The 22,275-nt window shown below is 38.0% G+C and overlaps 2 protein-coding genes across 3 annotated transcripts; one reads left to right on the forward strand and one right to left on the reverse strand.

Annotated features, from left to right (window-relative positions):
- The first annotated feature begins 8,034 nt into the window (after positions 1-8,034).
- wdr55 (WD repeat domain 55) lies at positions 8,035-14,785 on the forward strand. The gene is made up of 8 exons (XM_051093567.1): positions 8,035-8,143; positions 8,325-8,467; positions 8,869-8,969; positions 9,065-9,152; positions 9,257-9,436; positions 9,573-9,672; positions 11,562-11,731; positions 14,264-14,785. The coding sequence occupies exons 1-8, from the start codon at positions 8,105-8,107 to the stop codon at positions 14,604-14,606; spliced, it is 1,164 nt and encodes a 387-aa protein (XP_050949524.1). The 5' UTR covers positions 8,035-8,104; the 3' UTR covers positions 14,607-14,785.
- A 168-nt stretch (positions 14,786-14,953) lies between these two features.
- Positions 14,954-19,266, reverse strand: zgc:56585 (uncharacterized protein LOC393297 homolog). 2 transcript variants are annotated; one of them, XM_051093569.1, is made up of 9 exons: positions 19,164-19,266; positions 18,849-18,972; positions 18,040-18,163; positions 17,383-17,489; positions 17,112-17,208; positions 16,041-16,117; positions 15,796-15,959; positions 15,486-15,675; positions 14,954-15,192 (listed from the first exon to the last, which is right to left on the reverse strand). In XM_051093569.1, exons 2-8 carry the CDS (start codon positions 18,939-18,941, stop codon positions 15,525-15,527), a joined length of 813 nt encoding a protein of 270 aa, XP_050949526.1. In that variant the 5' UTR covers positions 18,942-18,972; positions 19,164-19,266; the 3' UTR covers positions 14,954-15,192; positions 15,486-15,524. The 2 variants fall into 2 exon arrangements, with proteins under 2 accessions (XP_050949526.1, XP_050949525.1); XM_051093568.1 differs by having other exon boundaries at positions 14,954-15,675.
- Between the last annotated feature and the right edge of the window lie 3,009 nt (positions 19,267-22,275).

Consider the following 22,275-nt stretch of genomic DNA (forward strand, 5'->3'; position numbering starts at 1 on the left):
CCACGTTTACTTAAACAGCTATAACTTTTGAACGGAACGAGAAATCTTTGCCAAACTCACAACGTGTATGTTAGAGCTGAATCTGAGGTCACATGAAAAACGTTGTGGAGCTTGGCCACTTGGTGGCGCTATTAGAGGGGAAAACAAAACATAAAAACAGCCATAACTAGGCAACTGTTTGCCCTATCGATATGAAAATCAGTGTGGTTTGGTCTTAGTCCAAATTGCCCTGAATGTCTGTAAGGACATTTGTGTATCTCAAAAAACATGGCTGCCATTGGCCGAGGAACTTTGAGCTCCTGTTAGACAAGGTTAATGGAGACCAGTCGGAACAAAACTTGGTGGGCCTGTTTGATTTACGGCCCTAAAGGTCTGTGAGAAATTTGAAAGAAATTAGCCACTGGGGGGGGCCATATCGCATTGAAATTTGCCCTTTGGGAAGCTATAACAGGGTTGTTTTGAAAAGGGGCCTGTCCAAATATATCCAAAAGCCTATAAAGCCTCAAGGAAAACTCAAAACTTCACCAAACCTGGTGAGCATAAGCGACAGGTGATTCTAAATAAGCATGCAAAGTTTTGGGGAGATCAGATCACGGCTGGTGCTATAAAAGTCATAAATGTTAAAAAATGTCATATTGCTATGGTAAATGACCTGGATTTGCCAAAAATGCTTTTTTAAATCTTTAATTTAGGTGGTTACAGGCTTGCTAAATAATATGTAATAATCCTTTTACATGTGATCAAATGCCTTAAAGTGCTTGAACCCCAGTAATTGCTGCTTGCAGCTCTATTTTTCTTTAGTATTATTCTCCTTCTTCCTAAATGGGAGTCTATGGCAGTCCTATGAACGGAATTGGCACACTTATTAGGGTGGTTCTCAACAGAACCCTGACCAAATTTGGGGTCTCTAGGATCAACTCGATAGTACCACCACCAGTTCCAAAATTCACTTTTCAAACGGTTAGAACTTTTGAATAACTAGTTCATCTGATTACCGTCGTCAGTTGATCAACTGAAATGAAACTCAGTCACTTCATTAGCCACACAATATGAGGGCAAATATGGAAGTTGGGTACAGCGCTGCCTACAGGTCATGAGATACCAACAACGGACATTTACTCATGACTTTTGAACGTTTTGTCGGAAAATTGTGGTCTTGTATGGATTTCTTGTGTCATGCTGAATTGTTCCAGGATTGGACGAACCGCCTATCCACCATTTTAAAATGGTCATAAATTGGCAATATCTTTGGAACCGTTTGACATATTGGCACAAAAATTGGTATGGATCCTCAACGGCTTGTCCCGGAGGTACCTGTGAAGAACACAGTGTCACCTAGTGTTCCAGAGATATAAGGATTTTTACAGTTTTTGGTTTCCATTGATTTCCATAGCATGGACAAAAATACAATGGAAGTCAATGGGAACCTAAACTATGTGTTTACCAGCATTCTTCAAAATATCTGTCATACTGGTTAAGAATGACATGGACATGAGTAAATGATGACAGAATTCATATTTTACCCCTTTTATTCACCTTTTACTCTCTTCAGGCTCTCACTCTATAACACATTTTATTTGATCTCCTTAAAAAACCTATGCTTTCACTTTTCTATGCTTTCATTATCCCTTAATCCCTTCCTGTCCTAGTTTTTACTGTTTTGAAGGGTGACTGAAACTGTGTTTACTGCCATCTTATGATGAATCACTTGTTGTATTCCTCAGCTGTAAGTTGCTTTGGATAAAAGCATCTGCCAAATGAATAAATGTAAATCTAAATGTCCTCTGATACAGGGGTCAAATATGTTCTTCTCTTTACCCTCATTCTATTCAACACTCCTAATTGTCTAACTTGTCCTTGCTCATGTTTTCAGACCATGGAACTGACCACGTGAGCTTTATGTCTGGAAAAACATAACCAGATGTGCACCATATTACTTCACCATATAATGAACAAAAATGCTATGGGGAGGCACAATATTGTGTCATTGGAAATAACAAGAGCACAAAAAAAAGGTATTTTAAGTTGCAATAAAATTCCACAATATTAAATTTTTATTGAATTAAAAAAAAAAAACCCTCTGTGAGCATAAGAGACTTATTCTGGATTCTGCTGAAGTTTAGAGGTGTTTGTGGTGTTTATACACTAATTCATGTAAACTAAAATAACTTTATGAATATATATTGCATTTAGGGCTGCCCCCTAATAGACGACTCACCGTTAGTTGTTGAGAAGAGGCTTGGACGACCGAAATTTTATTAGTCGCTTAGTCGCAGGAAAATAAATAAATAAATAAAAATCCACAGGAAGTGGCGAAGTCACACAGTCTGTGATGGACAGATCATTAATGGCTGGTCCATGTGGTAATACAATACGTCGGGCAGGACATCCAAATACGCACCTAACTTTCATCGACCTCAAATATGGCTTATCATCTGAAATACTGTATGTTAGTAGTAGCAGCTCTATATGGCCGCTCAATCTAATGTTAACCTAGAAAAATGGGCACTATTGAAGTTTCTGTGCGGAGTGTGGAAGCTGAACAGTAGCGCGCTCACCGCAGTCATTCTTGGTCATACAGATAGGAGTAATACATCTTTCGAATCTGCAAAGACTTTTTTTGTGTGTGTGCACTCACAATAACAACAAAACACTTTTGTAAAATAATGTAAGCAAAAAGGATGCCGTCTCTGTCTCTGTGAACTTGAGCGTGTCAAAAAAAAAATTAACAGAAACTTTCAAATAAGCATTGAAATGGAAAACAAATATTCTTAGATTATGTAATCTGTATGGAACATGCACACAGGTGCGGAGATGACGATGTCAGTGTGGCCACTTCATCTGTTAAGCAAAAAACAAAGAAAGCATTGACTTCTTAATAAATTATTAAAATGTTAATGCAGCCTCCTTTTCTGTGACACATTCATATTCATTACTTCTGCTGGTGTGCTGTGCCAAGCTTTATGTGTCTGCTTAAGCGCTTATGAGATTATGTAGGCAATTAAAGGCTCATTATTATGATTTAAATAGTTTATTATTAAATGTGCGATTAGTCAATGCATAAAATGAATGACTACTAGTCGACCAGAAAAATCGTTAGTCAAGGGCAGCCCTGATTGCATTACAATACATTAATCAAACTTAAAAGGAAGAAAATAAAGTCTCTTATGCTCACCAAGACTGTATTTTGATCTAAAATACAGAAAAAAACTGTGATATTATGGAATATTGTTACAATTTAAAATGAGTGTTAATGGGTGTGTAAATGTCTATTTGTGTTTATTAATTCTTTGGAAATGTAATGCATCTTGTTGCTATTCAAATAAAGCTACTTAATGGTTATCTTTAGATTCCTGTTTTATTAGTTACATGAGATGTAACTACTGACTTCAATATAATGGATTTACACGCGTCACCAACAGATATTACTACAACTATAAAACACTCACACTGCATGAATATAAACTAGCTTTAACCAAGCTTGAACTAAATGTTATTTATTCAAAAACAACGCCCTTCAGTCGTGACTTATTCACAATACCGCATGCCTCGAGATCCTTATTGCTTATTTCAGATCAATTAGCTACAACTGTATTTACAAAGGCTGAAAAACAATATGGAGCAGTTCACTTTTGCATTTCAGAACATAACTGTCTGTTGATTAATTATTCTGCTTTGAAATGTGTGTTCTGTGTCAGAATGCCTGTTTTTGTTCTGGTCTGCGTGACTCCGCCCACTGCCAGTTTAACCAATACTATTTCGACACCCTGGGTTGCCAGTTGGCAAAAAAACACAACGCATCGTAGCCTACAGTCTATACTCGCAGCCATGCGCGAACTGGGTCAGAGATCGTAGATTCAGATTTAGACAGATTTAGTACCAATTTCCACCGCTAGCTGTCTGTATTACATACTGCACATTTAAATTAGCAGCCAGCAGCAGTAAGCGTAGACATACACCAGTGCAGGCTCAGCAGAAGTGCGTATCGAGGGCACATAAAGGTCACAAAGGGGGCGCTCGCGAGCACCCATTCTGAATGCTAAAATGGCTAATGCGACACCCTACGGTCTCGTGGGCTTAACAGACACACACACGCGGCAGCCATTGTAAGTCTGTAAGGCCGCAAGTGCACGTGAGGTGTTCCATTTGGGACAGGGCCTGTGTCCCTTCTAGCCCCAACCAGAACTTTCTGTCTGGGCAGCCCCTTCACAGGGAAAAAAAAGACTGAGAACATTATTTAACAATTACTATTACTAGTTTTATTTAATTAGGAGCCAAGGATCAGCAATCTCCACGTAAAACTGGTCGTGCAGACAAAACCGTAATTCGTAAATACTTGAAACCTGTAGGGATGGTAGAACTCACACCGCCGACAACGTCACCGAGGCTCACCCCAATCTGCCTGATGGGGCGCTACAGTGATCAAAAGTACGAAATTGCTCATAACCGCAACCACAAGATTCGATTTGAGCCTGGCGAAAATTTCGGGTATTTTACTTTTACAAAAAAACTACTTTTGCGAACTAGTTCTAGGTTTTCGACCTGATCGGAACCAAACCAGTGCAGAAAGATTTTTTGGAGAGTTTATATAAATAATTAAAATGTTTTCACATGTGACAGGTGATTCTAAACAAGCATGTACAGTTTTAAGGAGATCAGACCACAGCTGGTGCTGTAACAGCCATTAACAACAACAACAAAAAAAACATATTTCTATGGTAAATTACCTGTATTTGCTAATAATGCCTTTTTGCAGTGATTAATTTAGGTGGTTACAAACTTGCTAAACAATATGTAATGTCTTTTTCCATTTTTGTTTTAGGCCTTAAAGTGCTTGAACACTGATAATCGCTGCTTACAGCTATATTTACTATTATTACTGCAGTTATTATTAGTATAAATACAGTAATCTGTTTATAACAGTTGTATATAATTACACATAAAAATTATTGTAATTACATAATACAGAAGCAGTAACATATAAACATCAGGGCTCTACAGTGCTGTGACCATTTCAGTCATATTTGCGATTGAAAACTACTGCGTGCGACTATGAAAAATATTTCGGAGCATCAGTGCGACTGACCCCATCAGTGTATTTGTGTTTGTGCTGAGGGGAGATTCAAAGGTTTCTCTGTGTTTCTGCAGCATTGAGTAATGAATCACACACATCTCTCACCAATCCTCTCATACACAACGTGTAGAGACAGTGTAAATAAGACATTTGTTGATTATAATGGAACTTAATGTCAGATCACCATGAACTAAGATGAATGACAGCTTCTAATGATTTTGTAAACAAGATGATTTAACACAACAGTTCAATAAACAAGAAGTTCATATGAAGTGACTCACATTGTCTGACTGTAACACTATTGCCTAATTTTGCTCTATTTCGTCATCAAAAATAGTTTGAAACAAGTCACAACTGAGCCGCTGCACATCTCCATTCACACACAGCGCTGTTTCCTTTATGAATGAACGTGTTTTTAAATTAATCTAGTGAGTCAATGATTCAATTTCACATTCATAAAGAGTCACTTGCTTTACTCCTGAATGAATCAGCTGTTCAAACGAATCAAATGAATGAATGATTCAGTAATTAAATCAGTGACTTGCTGCAACCTACTGGCCGTTTTACTTTCATTTTTAAAGTCTCTTTTCAGTTATTTAAATCGTTTAATATTTCTATATTCAAAATGTTATATTTAAAACATTAATCTCAACATGAATTTATGAATTTGATTGCACTCAAATGAGCCTCATTAAACATATGAAAATACACCTACAAGACACTTCTGTGTTCTTCTGTTCCACCTCTGTAGTATTTTGTTAATACTGATTTCATTTGATTGGTAACTTATTCTTATTCTACTTGTTCTTATTCTGTTGTTTTAATTAGAAATTTAGAAAAAGCTTAAAAATATAATAAAAAAAATTGGCATAAAAGATGACTTTTTAATACTTTTAATAAAGTTATAAAAATGCCATTACAAAGGTAAAAACAACATTTCCCTGTGAGTCACTTTAAGGAGTCAAGTATCACCTCGTAATGGGAAGGCTTTTTTGATTATTGATTTTTTTTTATTATTGATTCAAGATTCAAGATACTTTATTTGTCACATACATAGTCATACAGGTACAACACGCAGTGAAATGTATCCTAAACCGCTCCTTTGACTGTGCAAAAATTATAACCAAATAAATTATAAATAAGAGTCTAAAATTTTCTGAAACATAAAATAAGTAAGGAAATAAGTACAAATAAAGTAATTCTAATCTAAATATAAGTACAATTTTAAATTTCAGAATCAGAATCAGAATCAGAAAGAGCTTTATTGCCAAGTATGCTTGCGCATACAAGGAATTTGTTTCAGTGTTATTAGCTTCCAGTACACAGAGACAACAACGCACAGACAATAAAAATAAGAGAATAAGAAAAATACACATAGAACATAAATAGAATATAAATAGACCAAAATAAAATAGAATATAATAATTATAATTTGTAAAAAATAAATTGACAAATAACTAGGTGGTATATATGTGATAGGATGGAATGCAGGGATGTGTTAGGGGAGTATTAGGGTGGAGGTGGTAGCAGTAGATGTCAGATTATTCTACAAATTTTTATTGCACAATGGGAGGAACATTTTAACTGTTCATAAGGAGGATTGCCTGGGGGAAAAAACTGTTCATGCGTCTGGTAGTCCTGATATTTGGGGCTCTGTAGCGCCGGCCGGATGGTAAGAGTTCAAAGAGGGGATGGCTTGGGTGCGAGGGGTCCAGAGTGATATTCTGAGCTCTTTTCCTCACTCTGGATGTATATAGTTCCTGATGGGTGGGCAGGGGAGCACCAATAATCCTCTCAGCAGTCCGGACCGTTCTCTGCAATCTTCTGATGTCTGATTTTGTAGCTGAGCCAAACCAGACAGTTACTGATGTGCACAGAACAGACTCGATGACGGCTGAGTAGAACTGTCTCAGCAACTCCTGTGGTAGGTTAAACTTCTTCAGCTGGCGAAGGAAGTACAACCTTTGTTGGGCCTTTTTAACAATGGAGTTGATGTGAGTGACCCACTTCAGGTCCTGGGAGATGAAACATCCCAGGAACTTGAATTTCTCTACAATTTTAAACACGATCTAAAATTCCTAAACAAGTACAATTTCAATTTTAAACATTATCTAGATTCTAGAATTTCCTAAACACAGTCTAAAATAATAACTTAAACAAAAGCACCACAACTTATAAATAAAAATGTAAACTAATACATTTTAAAATTTAAGGTTTTTAATATGTATTTATGTAGTGTAGCAGCAGTGTATGCAATACGCAAACAGAATGTGCAAATGGTGTGTTAAAGTGCATTTTGCCATTCTAGCACCGCAATGTAAACACAGAGTAGTGCAGCAGAGTATGCGAGCAAAGTAGTGTAAACATATAACCAAAGTAATAAGCAGTAGTAGTGGCATATACAGTACAACGTACAGTATAATGAATACTATAGTTCAGATATGATGTGAAGTGTGACAGTTCTTAAATATAAATGAGTATGATATGAGTCCCTTTTTTATAATGATCCGGTAATGCTATGGGGGAAGTGGGGGCATGTTCTGATTCAGGACTCGGACAGCCTGAGGATAGAAGCTCCTCCTGAGTCTCTCAGTTTTGACCCTGATGGTGCGGAACCTTCTGCCTGATTGCAAAGGTGAAACAGTCCGTTACTGGGGTAAGGAGGGAGTCCTTTAATGTCTGGACTGCTCTGGACCAACATCTCCTTGTGTAGATGTCCTGAACTTCCTCAGCTGTCAAAGATGTACAGGAGCTGCCTGGCCTTTTTAGACTGGACCTGGATGTGAACAGATTAGAAGCTGCTCCTGAAATATTGACTGTGCTCCTAAAGAGAAAAGCAAACGTAGAGTCCTGAACATTTAGCGTACGTTCTGTATTTGAATAAATCGTTTTGCTTGTAATTTTCTTGTATCGCTATAGCAGCGAAAACTGAAGGTTTTTTTAGTGCGCTCTTTGGGGAAAAATGTAAACCGCTGCTCACTCCAGTCCAGCAGGCGGCGGAAGTGTGACGTTACTTCGCCTACAACAAAGATGGCGACTTCCATAGAACACGAGGATTCATGTGAACAAGTAAGTTTTTGTGTTATACAATACCGAGCGTTGAACATCCGTCATGTATCCGAATCTGTTTTAATATGCATTCACAATCAATCAAAAAGCCCGATAGGTAAGTTGTAAAAGGTAAACGATAAGCGATAATAAACGAGGCAAAGGCTGCTGTTCGTGCTCTGATGTTTCGCTGTTTGCACAGGAGGACACTGCAGAAGAACCCAAAGCACCAAAGATCAGAGACACACCAGAAGATATCAAACTAGAGGCCATCGTCAACACAATCGCGTTTCATCCCAATCAAGACATCCTGGCAGCCGGAGACATTGACGGAGACATTTACCTGTGAGCGTGTGCAAAACCCCATCCCTGATTTACTGTGTAACAGAGATGCGAACACTGATATAACTGAACTGTTTAAAATGTAAATATATTAATCTGATCCAGTCCAACATTGAAAACAGTTGTGCTGCCCAATGTTTTTGTGGAAACTGGGATACATTTTGTTTTTCCAGCTTCAGCATTTATTTGAGATTTTTACTGTCACTTTTGATCTATTTAATTTGTCATTGCTCTATAAAAGCATTTTTTTAAATCTTATTTAACCCAAACTTTAGCACGACAACATTGCTAATAATCATAAATGTGTGTTGAGCAGCAAATCAGCATATCAGAATGATTTGTGAAGGATCGTGTGAGGCTGAAGACTGGAGGAATGATGCTCATGGACTGTGTGTGATTTTCAGATTTTCATATTCCTGCACTGAAGGAGAAAACAAAGAGCTGTGGTCGTCAGGGCATCATCTGAAGTCGTGCAGGAAAGTGCTGTTCTCCAGCGATGGACAGAGTCAGTGTTTGCTTCTCGTTTCATTGCTTCATAATCGCTCGTTTCTTTACTGATCTGCAGCAGGTGCCAGTGATTTCTCTCCTGTGTTCTCTCAGAGCTCTACAGCGTGTCTAAAGACAAGGCCGTTCACATCATGGACGTGGAGGCTGGGAAACTGGTGACGCGCATCCCCAAAGCTCACGAGTAACTCGTGCTCCTGTGTATTTCTTAAAAAGCTGTTCTCGAGGAGTTACACGAGTAAAGCAGATGTTCTTTGATCAGTCATTGGTGTTTTTGATCTTCTCGAGGGTCCCCATCAACGCCATGCTGCTGGTGGACGAGAATATATTTGCGACGGGCGACGACGAGGGAACGCTGAAGGTTTGGGACATGAGGAGAGGAACCTCGTTTATGGATCTGAAGCACCATGACGATTATATCAGTGATATCACCGTCGATCAGGCCAAACGGATCCTGCTCACCGCCAGGTGCTGTCTCCAGACGTCTCTGTGCTCTCGTTCTTCAAGAGAAATGCTGTTTGCTATGATATCTTGTTATATGATGTGTTGACTTACCTACATCTGATGATGTCATGGAGTGTTTATGACTTTGTTTTATTTGTAGTGGCGATGGCACGATGGGTGTGTTCAATATAAAGAGAAGAAGATTCGAGCTGCTCTCTGAGTTTCAGAATGGAGATCTGACGTCTGTTTGCATTATGAAAGTGAGTCAGCAGAGCTAATGAACCATTTCACACAACGTGGCTTCGTTTACAGTGTTGCAAACTAGAGAGTTGGACAAGCAGTCCGAAATATGTGAGAAATACAAAAACGTCCATTGTATGTACAGTGGGTACAGAAAGTATTCAGACCCCTTAAATTTTTCACTCTTTGTTATATTGCAGCCATTTGCTAAAATCATTTAAGTTCATTTTTTTCCTCATTAATGTACACACAGCACCCCATATTGACAGAAAAACACAGAATTGTTGACATTTTTGCAGATTTATTAAAAAAGAAAAACTGAAATATCACATGGTCCTAAGTATTCAGACCCTTTGCTCAGTATTTAGTAGAAGCACCCTTTTGATCTAATACAGAGTCTTTTTGGGAAAGATGCAACAAGTTTTTCATACCTGGATTTGGGGATCCTCTGCCATTCCTCCTTGCAGATCCTCTCCAGTTCTGTCAGGTTGGATGATAAATGATGGTGGACAGCCATTTTTAGGTCTCTCCAGAGATGCTCAATTAGGTTTAAGTCAGGGCTCTGGCTGGGCCATTCAAGAACAGTCACGGAGTTGTTGTGAAGCCACTCCTTCATTATTTTAGCTGTGTGCTTAGGGTCATTGTCTTGTTGGAAGGTAAACCTTCGGCCCAGTCTGAGGTCCTGAGCGCTCTGGAGAAGGTTTTCGTCCAGGATATCCCTGTACTTGGCCGCATTCATCTTTCCCTCGATCGCAACCGGTCGTCCTGTCCCTGCAGCTGAAAAACACCCCCACAGCATGATGCTGCCACCACCATGCTTCACTGTTGGGACTGTATTGGACAGGTGATGAGCAGTGCCTGGTTTTCTCCACACATACCGCTTAGAATTAAGGCCAAAAAGTTCTATCTTGGTCTCATCAGACCAGAGAATCTTATTTCTCACCATCTTGGAGTCCTGCAGGTGTTTTTTAGTGAACTCCATGCGGGCTTTCATGTGTCTTGCACTGAGGAGAGGCTTCCGTTGGGCCCCGACTGGTGGAGGGCTGCAGTGATGGTTGACTTTCTACAACCTTTCTCCCATCTCCCGACTGCATCTCTGGAGCTCAGCCACAGTGATCTTTGGGTTCTTCTTTACCTCTCTCACCAAGGCTCTTCTCCCCCGATAGCTCAGTTTGGCCGGACGGCCAGCTCTAGGAAGGGTTCTGGTCGTCCCAAACGTCTTCCATTTAAGGATTATGGAGGCCACTGTGCTCTTAGGAACCTTAAGTGCAGCAGAATTTTTTTGGTAACCTTGGCCAAAACTGTGCCTTGCCACAATTCTGTCTCTGAGCTCTTCAGGCAGTTCCTTTGACCTCATGATTCTCATTTGCTCTGACATGCACTGTGAGCTGTAAGGTCTTATATAGACAGGTGTGTGGCTTTCCTAATCAAGTCCAATCAGTATAATCAAACACAGCTGGACTCAAATGAAGGTGTAGAACCATCTCAAGGATGATCAGAAGAAATGGACAGCATCTGAGTTCAATATATGAGTGTCACAGCAAAGGGTCTGAATACTTAGGACCATGTGATATTTCAGTTTTTCTTTTTTAATAAATCTGCAAAAATGTCAACAATTCTGTGTTTTTCTGTCAATATGGGGTGCTGTGTGTACATTAATGAGGAAAAAAAATGAACTTAAATGATTTTAGCAAATGGCTGCAATATAACAAAGAGTGAAAAATTGAAGGGGGTCTGAATACTTTCCGTACCCACTGTACATAACATAATACGAACGTATAATATATGTTTGTCTAACTAAATTGGGTATGGTGTCCAAAGTGAGCCGTTTCCTGTGAATGGGTTCAGGTTGTGTAATGAGGTGGCTAATGTAGTTCTAATCGTGGCAAACCTGTTTCTCCACACACAGAGAGGCCGTAAGGTGGTTTGCGGATCTGGCGAGGGCAAAATATACATTTTTAACTGGAATGGTTTTGGTGCCACCAGCGACCGTTTTGCGGTTCAGGCCGAGTCTGTGGATTGTATCGTTCCCATTACAGACAACATTCTGTGCGCCGCCTCCACCGACGGCGTGATCAGGTGAGACGCGTCATTGCGTTCATTGACGAATTATTTTGATACACCTTGAAATATAATTGATTTGCTGTGATCAAATCTGAATTACTCATCACTACATCATTACTGCAGTTTTCAGTGTCACATGATCCTTCAGAAATCATTCTAATATACTGATTTAATATCAATGTTGAAAACAATTGTTCTAAAATATTTTTGTGGAAACCATTGTACATTTCATGATTCTTTCAAGAATGAAAAAGTTAAACACAACAGCATTTATTTAAAATAGAAATGTATTGTAAGAACTGCCATTCAAAAGTTTGTGTCCGTATGTTTTTTCCCCACTTTTTAAAGAAATGAATACTTTTATTCAGAAAGGACGTGTTAAATTGCTAAAAACTGAAGGTAAAGACTTAAGGTCAATGACACACTGAGTCTGAAATGTTCAAATTCGTTTTTGTATGAGTATTTTTCGTATTTATCATCCTTTCCTATCAAAATTCTTGCTACGGATGTGAAAATGGAGAAAATCAAACCTGATCCAAAAATTTTTTTTTTAATATGACAGACGAACGTTTCAGAGGCAGCATGTAAATGTGATTGACAATTCTGATGTTGTATTTATTTTTTAATGTACGGAAATTTCGGGCTCAGTGTGCAGTGACCTTTACACTGTTAGAGAAAAGAAAAGAAATTACAGAATTTCCTTCTAAATGCTCCTGAAAATCAATTCCATAAGAAAAATATTGCTATTTAATGGTAAAATTCATATATATATATATATATATATATATTATGGCTGTTAAGTGATTAAAATTTGTGATCCAGTTAACTGATTTAATCACAAATTATTGACACATTTAAATGTACCCAAACAGACATTACACAAAAGCAGCTTTTGAAAGAAATAATTGAATTATTTCAACACATAATTTATTATGCAGACTTTTAGGCTGCATCAGCCTAAACAACATAAACTAAGAGAACTTGAGAAATGTCTCTGTATTGTGTTTGTGTTTTCTGTTTTTTGTTTTGTTTTTATACAGTGAAAGTCAGTAGTAACCAAAACTGTTTGGGTACCAACATTCTTCAGAATATCTTCTTTTATGTTAAGCAAAAGAAATAAACTAAAATAAGAAACTAAAACTGCCAGTAGATGGCAGTAAATGTCTTGAGTTGAGTCATCCATCCTTCTGTCATTCATTCATTCATTCATAGAATTCATTCAAACGGCTGATTTATTCAGAAATGAATCACTGCTAAGTTTTGCTCAAAAACGCACAATATTTCTGCTGTGTTTTATAAGGAATAAGGTATTATAAGGTATGAAATAAGTCGTACATTTGTGCTTATTCTACTCGGGACAAAAAGTAACACTCGTGTGATATTACTTAACTATGTCTCATGATATAAATATCAGAAACTGATATTTATATCAGCAACAGCATTGTTCAGATTTTCAGCATGCTTTTTCCCCAGCATTTGAATGATAAAAACATTGACTGTCAATCAAAATCTTTCCTATAGACACTAATATAGTTCATGTTGTAGTTACTGATATGGTTGTACACCTGTACATCAAAGGAGAAGTCAGTTTCCAGAACAAAGATTCACATATAATGTACTCGCCCCCTTGTCATCCAAGATGTTCATGTCTTTCTTTCTTAAGTCGTGAACAAATTGTTTTTTGAGGGAAACATTTCAGCATTTTTCTCCATATAATGGACTTTAATTGTGCCCCCGATTTTGAACTTCCAAAATGCAGTTTAAATGCGGCTTCAAATGATCCCAAATGCAGCTGTAAGTGATCCCAGCTGAGAAAGAAGGGTCTTATCTAGCGAAATGATCGGTTATTTTCATTATAAAAATACACTTTATATACTTTTTAATGTCAAACGCTCGTCTTGTCTTGTTCTTCCCGACCTCTTTTTTTGTTCTGGTTCATGTCAGTTAGTGTGTGTCGAAAAACTCCCATCTCATGTTCTCCCTCAACTTCAAAATTGGTCTATATCGCTGTTTTACCTTTTTTGTTAAGAGTGTTCGATCTTCTTTGCATGTTCACTTTCCAAAGACTATGTCGGTACTTCTGCAGCGATGTAGGATGATTTTGAAATGATTTTTGGAGTTTTTCGACATAGCCAGAATTGAGCCAGAATACACAGAGTTCAGGGAGAGAAAGACGAGCGTTTGACATTAAAAAGTATATAAATTGTATTTTTTTTAATTCGCTAGATAAGACCCTTCTTCCTCGGCTGGGATCGTTTACAACCGCATTTGTGATCGTTTGAAGCCTCATTTAAACTACATTTTGGAAGTTCAAACTCGGGGCACCATATCAGTCCATTATATGGAGAAAAATCCTAACATGTTTTCCTCAAAAAACATAATTTCTTTACGACTGAAGAAAGAAAGACATGAACATCTTGGATGACAAGGGGGTGAGTACATTATCTGTAAATTGTTGTTCTGGAAGTGGACGACGACTTTAATAAATGCCTCCAGATGCACACGACATCTCTTCTGAGACTAATGATTGACTCCTCCGTTCCTCAGAGCTGTCAACGTGCTGCCGAACCGTGTGCTGGGCAGCGTCGGGCAGCATGTCGGCATGTCCATCGAGGAGATCGCGCAATCCCGAGACACGCGCTTTCTGGCCAGCTGCGCTCACGACGAGCTCATCAAATTCTGGGACATCTCCAGCTTACCCGATATGAAAGTCAACGATTATCGGCGGAGAAAGAAGACAGACAGACGCCTCAAAGCTCTGAGTAACAAAGCTTTCGATACAGGACAGAACTTCTTCGCCGGCCTTGTAGACACAACTGAAGAAAACAGCAAAAAAGAAGAGGAGGAGGAGGAGGAAGATGACAGTGACAGTGACAGTGGAAGTGACTAAAAATGCTTTATTGCAAAAGCTCCTGCAATATTGTGTTGCTTTTTGTATATTTCATGTACATTTTCTGAATCGGTTTCAAACGCACACATATGTAGGTATATGTATTTGTATAATATATATAATATTAGAATAGATGCAGTGCTGTCATATTCTTGTTGATCATAAATCTCAACACAAAAGCGGACGTCTCTTGGCCAAGTTCATGTTCACATAAAACAGACAGTTTTTGAAACAAAAGTTTGCGTTGTGCTTTTACTGCTACTGAACCACTAACCCATCTAGGAACCACAATACTGGTGACTACAATACATTTTTTTGCAAATTGTGATTAAATCTCAGCACAGACATGATGTTAGTAGCTTGTTTATTTAAACAAATTTTGAAAGCAAACCACATATTCAGAATATTTTGAGGTATATTTTAGCACAATAACTGTGCTGTTTTGATGTTTCCATTTATATTTGTAAATCGCAGAATCATTTTCAGATGCTGCAGTATTTCTAGTTCCCCAACATCCAAATTTGAGACATTTTGACTCTTGCACTGACTGTCAGGTTTCCTGGATTTGGAACATTCTCAAATTGATCTGAAGAACAGAAATGCTGACATTCATGTTTGTAATAATTACAAAGAAGCACCAAAGAATAATGTTTCACTAATATTTAAACTGGCTGATTTAGTCAAAATGATCTATATTGTTAATAAAGCCACTCAAGTGGAAGCTCTTTTAGGTTTACACCGTGTGTTGATTTGGTCTGGATCTCCAGGGTTTGGTTGGATTTTCTTCAAAAACCTTTAAGATCTCTGATTAGTAAGTCAAATACAAGTATACGAGCTCTGGCTAAAACCTTTAATCCCAAACTCAATCCGTCCACTTACACAACAGGAGCGGCAGTGACTGAGAATGAAGCTGATCGGCTACTCGAGGTTGACTGGAGTCGATGGCAAGTCTTTCGCTTTTTGGGGGAAAGAAATAAAAACCGCCCCCTCGGGATCAATCATCAGAGCGTCTCCATTCTTGCTCTCATCTTTCACAAGAACAAGAAAGGCCTTGGCAACAACATCAGCCCTGCAGTGAAAACACAATCACATGACTGTACAAAACTCATGTGTATACAGGATGTTAAATTCAAACCCTTGCGATATCTGTTGCGTATCTCTGTCCCGATGTGAAGGATTGTTAACTCACTCCAGACAGCCGTGTTTCTGTATCATCGTTTCTGACATAGCCTTCAGCGGAAGAAACCTTTCAATATAATCTTCTGAATTCAAGGAGGACAGTAGACTGGTCTTCACAAACCACGGACACAGAATGTTGATCCTCACCCCATAGTCAGCCAGCTTGGAAACGGCCTGTTGACATGCAATTAAAGAAAAAACAAATACTTTTGACCTTTAATTTTCTCCACCTAAAACCAAAAGCAAAATACGTACCGCCATGGCACGACTGAATCCCACCACGCCGTGTTTAGTCGCCGTGTAGATGGGAGCCACTGGCAAAGGCCCCAAACCTGCAGCCGACACGCAAACATTCAGTCAAAACACGGCCTGAAAGTGATAGTACAATCAAATATTCTTTTTTTTGTTTTTGTTTTTTTAAAGCAGTACATAAAACAAAACATAATTATACAATACAACTCAACTTCAAGAATTGTATTATTTTCTTTGTTTGGTGGAACAAAAAAGATATTTTGAAAAATGTTCTCAGTGTGTTTTTGAGGTCCACTGAGGTCCCTGAACAACTTCGATTCCCACTGACTTTCATTAAGGACAAAAGCAGCTGAGACATTCTTCAAAATATCTTCATTTGTGCCCAACAGAAGAAAGTCAGTCATGTTGAGAAGTTTGAGTCTCTTAGCTGCAGCCTCAAGGCAGCGTCACACCCCTATTCAGTTCCCTGCAAATTCCAAACTCCACCCATCCAATCTCAGGCCAGTCAGGACTGCCTCACATGCCTTATTAGCTGCACCTGTGCCCACAGCTTGCCCTTTCTGGTTGCACACTGCTGAGCTGTGCGGAGGACTGAGCCTTGTTCCTATTGTTTTTTTCCGTATCTGACCGTGTCACTGTTTTTGTATGATTTAAGTTTGAGCTAAGTGCTCATATGTTTCATGTTTGCCATATTTTCTGTTATGTACTTTGTTTATTGGTAAACTGAACTTCTGCATTTCTGTTATTCCTTTTGAAGAAACCACACGCACACACGCACCTTCTATGCACACAAATCCTCGCTGATTGTTTAATAGAGACAACTAAAACAGATGTGAGTAGACTGGACCTCTGTTCCTACCGACAGCCCCACTGGCTTCAAGCTAGCTACCTAACCAGCTACCTATCCTTTTCAAGTCATACAGGCTGAAATAACATGGGTGATGATAACAGAGATTTCATTTTTAAATTAACTATCCATTTAACTTAACAGAAATTCGTTATAATGTCTAAAAATGAGACTTTATGGGTCTTAGAAAGGTCTTTGTTTATTATTAAGTAGAGACAGCATCAAACCTGCCATAGATGAAATGTTGATAATGACTCCTCCATTACCACCATTTTCCTTCTTCATATGTTCTAGAGCGAGATACGTTCCTCTGACCACTCCACCCTGAGACCAGAACAACACAACATCTTCAGCTGCAACAGACGGACGGACACAGACGACAGACAGACAGATAGATGGGTTGACAGACAAATGACAGGCAGACAGACGAACAGACAGGCAGATAGACGGATAGACAGACAGACAGACAGATGGATAGACAGACAGACAGACTCATACCAGGTTGACTGCAATAGTCTTCTCCCAGTGTTTTTCATTGATGATCCCTGCATTGTTGCACAAAATGTCTATGCGGCCAAATGTTTTAACAATTTTTTCCAAAGCTCCTGTAAGAGAAAACAGAAAACATGAAGCATTCTGAGCATATCCATCTTATTTTTTGCCATAACAGTGGACAATTTAATGTGTCTGCACTCTAAAAAATGCTGTGTTGTTTTAACCCAACATTGGGTCAAATATTGACTAACCCAACTGTCGGGTTAAAAATGTAATTGAAAAATTAAACCCAACAGTTGAGAGAGTCCCAACGTTGGCTTAAAACAACCCAGCATTTTTTAGAGCGTGGCTTCCGGTCTCATCCAATTCCAGCTATTTTTAGCTGTACAAAACCACTAGTTTAGCTGCTTGATATTGCAAACAGGTGTGTCTTACCACATTATTTGAATAAATTATCTTAATTATGAATACACTGGTTTGTAGTGCAAACAGTTTTACCATTTACTACACTTTGTTATTCTTCTCGTTATTTCCCTACACACTCTCTTTAATTAAATCACTAGTGAGTAATAGGAGCATGGTGACATTGCAAGCCATTATTAGTCAGAGGTTCATGCAATCATTTCCAGGCAGTAAAACATTTCTTAAGTCTTGAAGGACCTTTCAAATCTTCCTCAGATGTGACATCGGCCGTGAAAAATTCAGTTCTGTCTCGTCCATACTCCTGATCAAGTGTGCTCTTCAGTTCATCTCCCAGTGATTTATTCACATCAATTAAAGCCACCTGCAATCACATGAATCAGTGTGTGCTATCATAGTACAGGACTGCCTACATTAAAGTAGAGTATGCTCATACATTTTTAGTTTCATCTTATTTCTCAATAATAATTTCTCAAATAACTTTTACGCTGTATTATGAATTAATACAAACACAAAAATGTAAGATAGCAGATGTTTTGTATTTAACTGTTCAGGCGTATGAACAAAATGCAAACAACTATGACGAGCAGAAACTTTTCAACTTTGACACAATTGGACGCTTATCGCTATCGTTTTTACAACACAGATCTAAATTTTGATGAACAGAAATGATTTTTTTTCCAAAGCAACAAGACTTTTAACCTGTTAAACGTAACGAAGGTGTTTTTAAATCATTTATTTTATCTGCATCACTTTTCTTCTCAAGTTTTCCCATGACACCGTCAAACTATCCAGTTTTGCATATACAGATACTTCTATCTATAGATCAGTGTTCAACCTGCTTTTTTCCACTATCTAGCAAACTGTTGTATTTGTGGTTGAGCGTGCGTTCTTTTGACGCGGAACTCAAGGCTGCGCGTTCAAACCCTGACGCGAGACACATGACGAGCCAGCATTGTTCTGAGCACTGTATTGTTTTATAAGATCGTTGATTTCTGGCTCTTACAAATACAACAACAAAAAGGCGTACAGATTTAATTTTATTTTACCTTTGAGCCGTTTTTCAGGAGTATTTCGACAAAGCTTCTGCCCAAACCCTGAGCTGCTCCGGTCACCACAGCCACTTTATCCTTCAGATCCATCACAGACAAACACCTGTCACACCTGTCACACCTGTCACACAAACACAGCGTTCAATTCCATCTGCACCACACAAGCGACGCGACGCCACAGCCGCGTCTGCCTGTTGTTGGTTGAATGTTTTCGCTGCGCATTAATGCTGCTACAATTTTTTCCCCCAAAATGTCCAAAAAACTTTTCCAATAAACTTATAAAAGAAGAAAAAACACACTAGCATTGTTTACCTGTGCGCAAGAACAGCGTCTAATGACTAACTAGTGACTAACTACCGATCTAAAGAACAGAGACAAGGGTGAATGGGAGGAGTTACACAAAAACTCACAAACATAGCGGCTCTGTGGAGGAAGTTAAATACAGATGTGTTTTTTTTGGGTGCTAGACTTAATGCGTTGCGCTGTCTTGATGAAGCATTAGAGTTAAACACTCTAGATAATGAAACCTGTGTTTTATAATCATTAATAATCTGGTGCTCTTCGTTTCGGAGTCACACTTGTGCTCTTCGCGGTCAGAAGTGACCGGACACCTGTAACGCATCTTGTAATTTTTTTCAGTAAAACCATTCGAATTCATTTTTGTTTAATAATATTTTTTATTTTTTATTTTGCATTTTGAGAGGGTTTTGTGGTAATAATTAATATTTATGCTGTAATTAATACCAATTTTTTTGCCATTGAGAATAATTAAAATTATTATTTTTTTTTTTTTTTTTTTTTTTAATTATTATTTTTTAATTAATGCAGTATTTCAGGTTAAAATAGAGACTCAGCCATCCAACACTAATTTTTGAAGGCAGATTAGCGCCATTTGGTTGTAAAAAACAAGAAAAACATCTGTAATGGCAGGTGTAACTTGATGCCTGTATAGTTCTCTACAGAGCAGCTTGTGAATTGCCTAGTTGTTTTTAGACAATTGATTCAGCATTTTTATTAGGTGGAATAGTTGAACATACATTTAAACAATCTCAAAGACTATTTCTTATCCAGTTTGGGATAGTTTTTTGTTATAAATATGATTTGAAGTGTTCATTTTTTGTATTATGATTACAGTCAAACTAGCACTCTGGATATGTAATTTTTTTTATTTTACATATTCTCAATTTGCTGTGTTACAGTTCATTTGTGCGTGTGTGTGGATGTGTGAGAAAGAGACAGAAAAATTCTCTAAATTTTTGTATTTTTGTCGATTTCCCATTCATTTCCTGTGGTCGGTCATTTTTGACCAAAGAGCACAAGTTGTTTTTTTTTTTTTTTTTTTTTGGAATCGTGCCCTAATTTTTTATGTGTGTTCACATTCCAAATGCCATGAAAGTCACTGAATTTGGTACCGTTCTGATGAAGCTGTGATTTTTAAAAAAATTCAAAACCGAAAATGTTTTGGTCAAAAGTGACCGAAGAGAGGTGTGTATATAATGTTTTGGTCAAAAGTGACCGAAGAGAGGTGTGTATATAATGTGTGTGTGTGTCTGTGTGTGTGAATGGGTGTGTTTTAGAGTGTCACCCCTTCACTGCTGTGTACTTTTTTTCAGCATTGTGGAGGATTTGTAGATTGTACACACAAAAATTCTCTGAATATTTGTATTTTTGTCGATTTCCCATTCATTTCCTATGGTCGGTCATTTTAGACCGAAGAGCACAAGTGTGACTATTTTTTTTACGACCACTTAGCCTGCTTGAATCATGCCCTCAATTTTTTTTTTGTGTTGACATTCCAAATGGCATAAAAGTCACAGAGTTTCATACCATTCCGATGAAGCTGTGATTTTTAAAAATTTAAAACAGAAAAATTTTCGGTCAAAAGTGACCGAAGAGCACCAGAGGGTTAAACCTTTTTGTCTTCTGTTGTCTTACAGAGCAGCTTTCAACATCTCCACATCAAACATGCATATGCCTATATATAGTGTGCATTGCTCAAGATCATCTGTTTGCTGTAAAGTCATGAGCAATGCACTGCTCTGTAATGATGCTTTCACAATCTGGTAAACCACATGTGTTAAACTCATTTACAGACAACAGGATGATGACACTTAAAACGTCTAAAAAAAACCTTTAAGAACTTCTTCCAGTGGCACACTGGTTGCATTCAAATTAATTTGTGCTTCCTTTGAAACTAAGTTCTAACACATCTGGTCTGGGAGGACGATGCTGCTTGAAGACTGACAGGTTGTTGTTAAGTTGGTTTGAGAAAGTCAACTTACTGATCTACTATTTAAGAGTATTCTTCTTCTTCTTCTTCTTCTTCTTCTTCTTCTTCTGAGCCAAATTTCGGTTTCTACCTCCTCCTAGAGTTTTCAAGCTAGAACCACCAAACTCGGTCCAGACCTTCAGACTGGTCTGACTCGGTGTGCTGTATCTTTTCAGACTGATCCGGCTTACGGTTTTCATAAACCAGACTGTCAAAACCACCAAAAATCCCATAGACTTACATTGACAGAATGTTCAAATGAGCAACACTCTTCAAACTCCCAGAATCCCGTGAGGCTCAATCAAGCTTCCCTTCTATGTGCTATTTCTAATCAGTTTAGACTCATTTAAGCTTCACTCTAATATTTTTAATCTATCTAGCTATCTAAATCATGCTAACAACATGCTAACAACATGCTAATCGTGTTAGAAACATGTTAGTAACATGCGAATTGTGTTAGCAACATGCTAGCAACGTGCTAATCATGTTAGAAACATGCTAACAACATGGTAATTATGTTAGCAACATGCTAGTAACTTGTTAATCATGCTAACAACATGCTAGTAACTTGGTAACAAGGCTAGCAACATGCTAGTTACATGCTAATCATACTGGAAGCATGGTAACAACATGCTAGTAACATGCTACTAACTTGCTAATCATGCTAGCAACATGCTAATCATGTTAGAAACATGCTAACAAAATGTTAGTAACATGCTAATCGTGTTAGCAACATGCTAGTAACATGTTAATCATGTTAGAAACATGCTAACGACATGATAATCATGCTACCAACATGCTAGTAACTTGCTATTCATGCTAGCAAAATGCTAGTAACAATGCTAATCATGATAGAAAAATGCTAGCAATGCGCTAGTAACATGTTAATCATGCTAACAACATGCTAGTAACTTGGTAATCATGCTAGCAACGTGCTAGTTACATGCTAATCATACTAGAAACATGCTAACAACATGCTAGTATAATGCTAATCGTGCTAGTAACATGCTAGTAACATGATAACCATGTTAGAAACATGTTAGCAACATGTTAGTAACATGCTAATCATGCTAGCAACATGCCAATCATGGTAACAACATGCTAGTAATATGCTAATCATGCTAGAAACATGTTAACAACAAGCTAGTAACACGT

Source organism: Labeo rohita, chromosome 21 (genome assembly GCF_022985175.1).
Source record: "Labeo rohita strain BAU-BD-2019 chromosome 21, IGBB_LRoh.1.0, whole genome shotgun sequence".
Taxonomy (NCBI): Eukaryota; Metazoa; Chordata; class Actinopteri; order Cypriniformes; family Cyprinidae; genus Labeo; species Labeo rohita.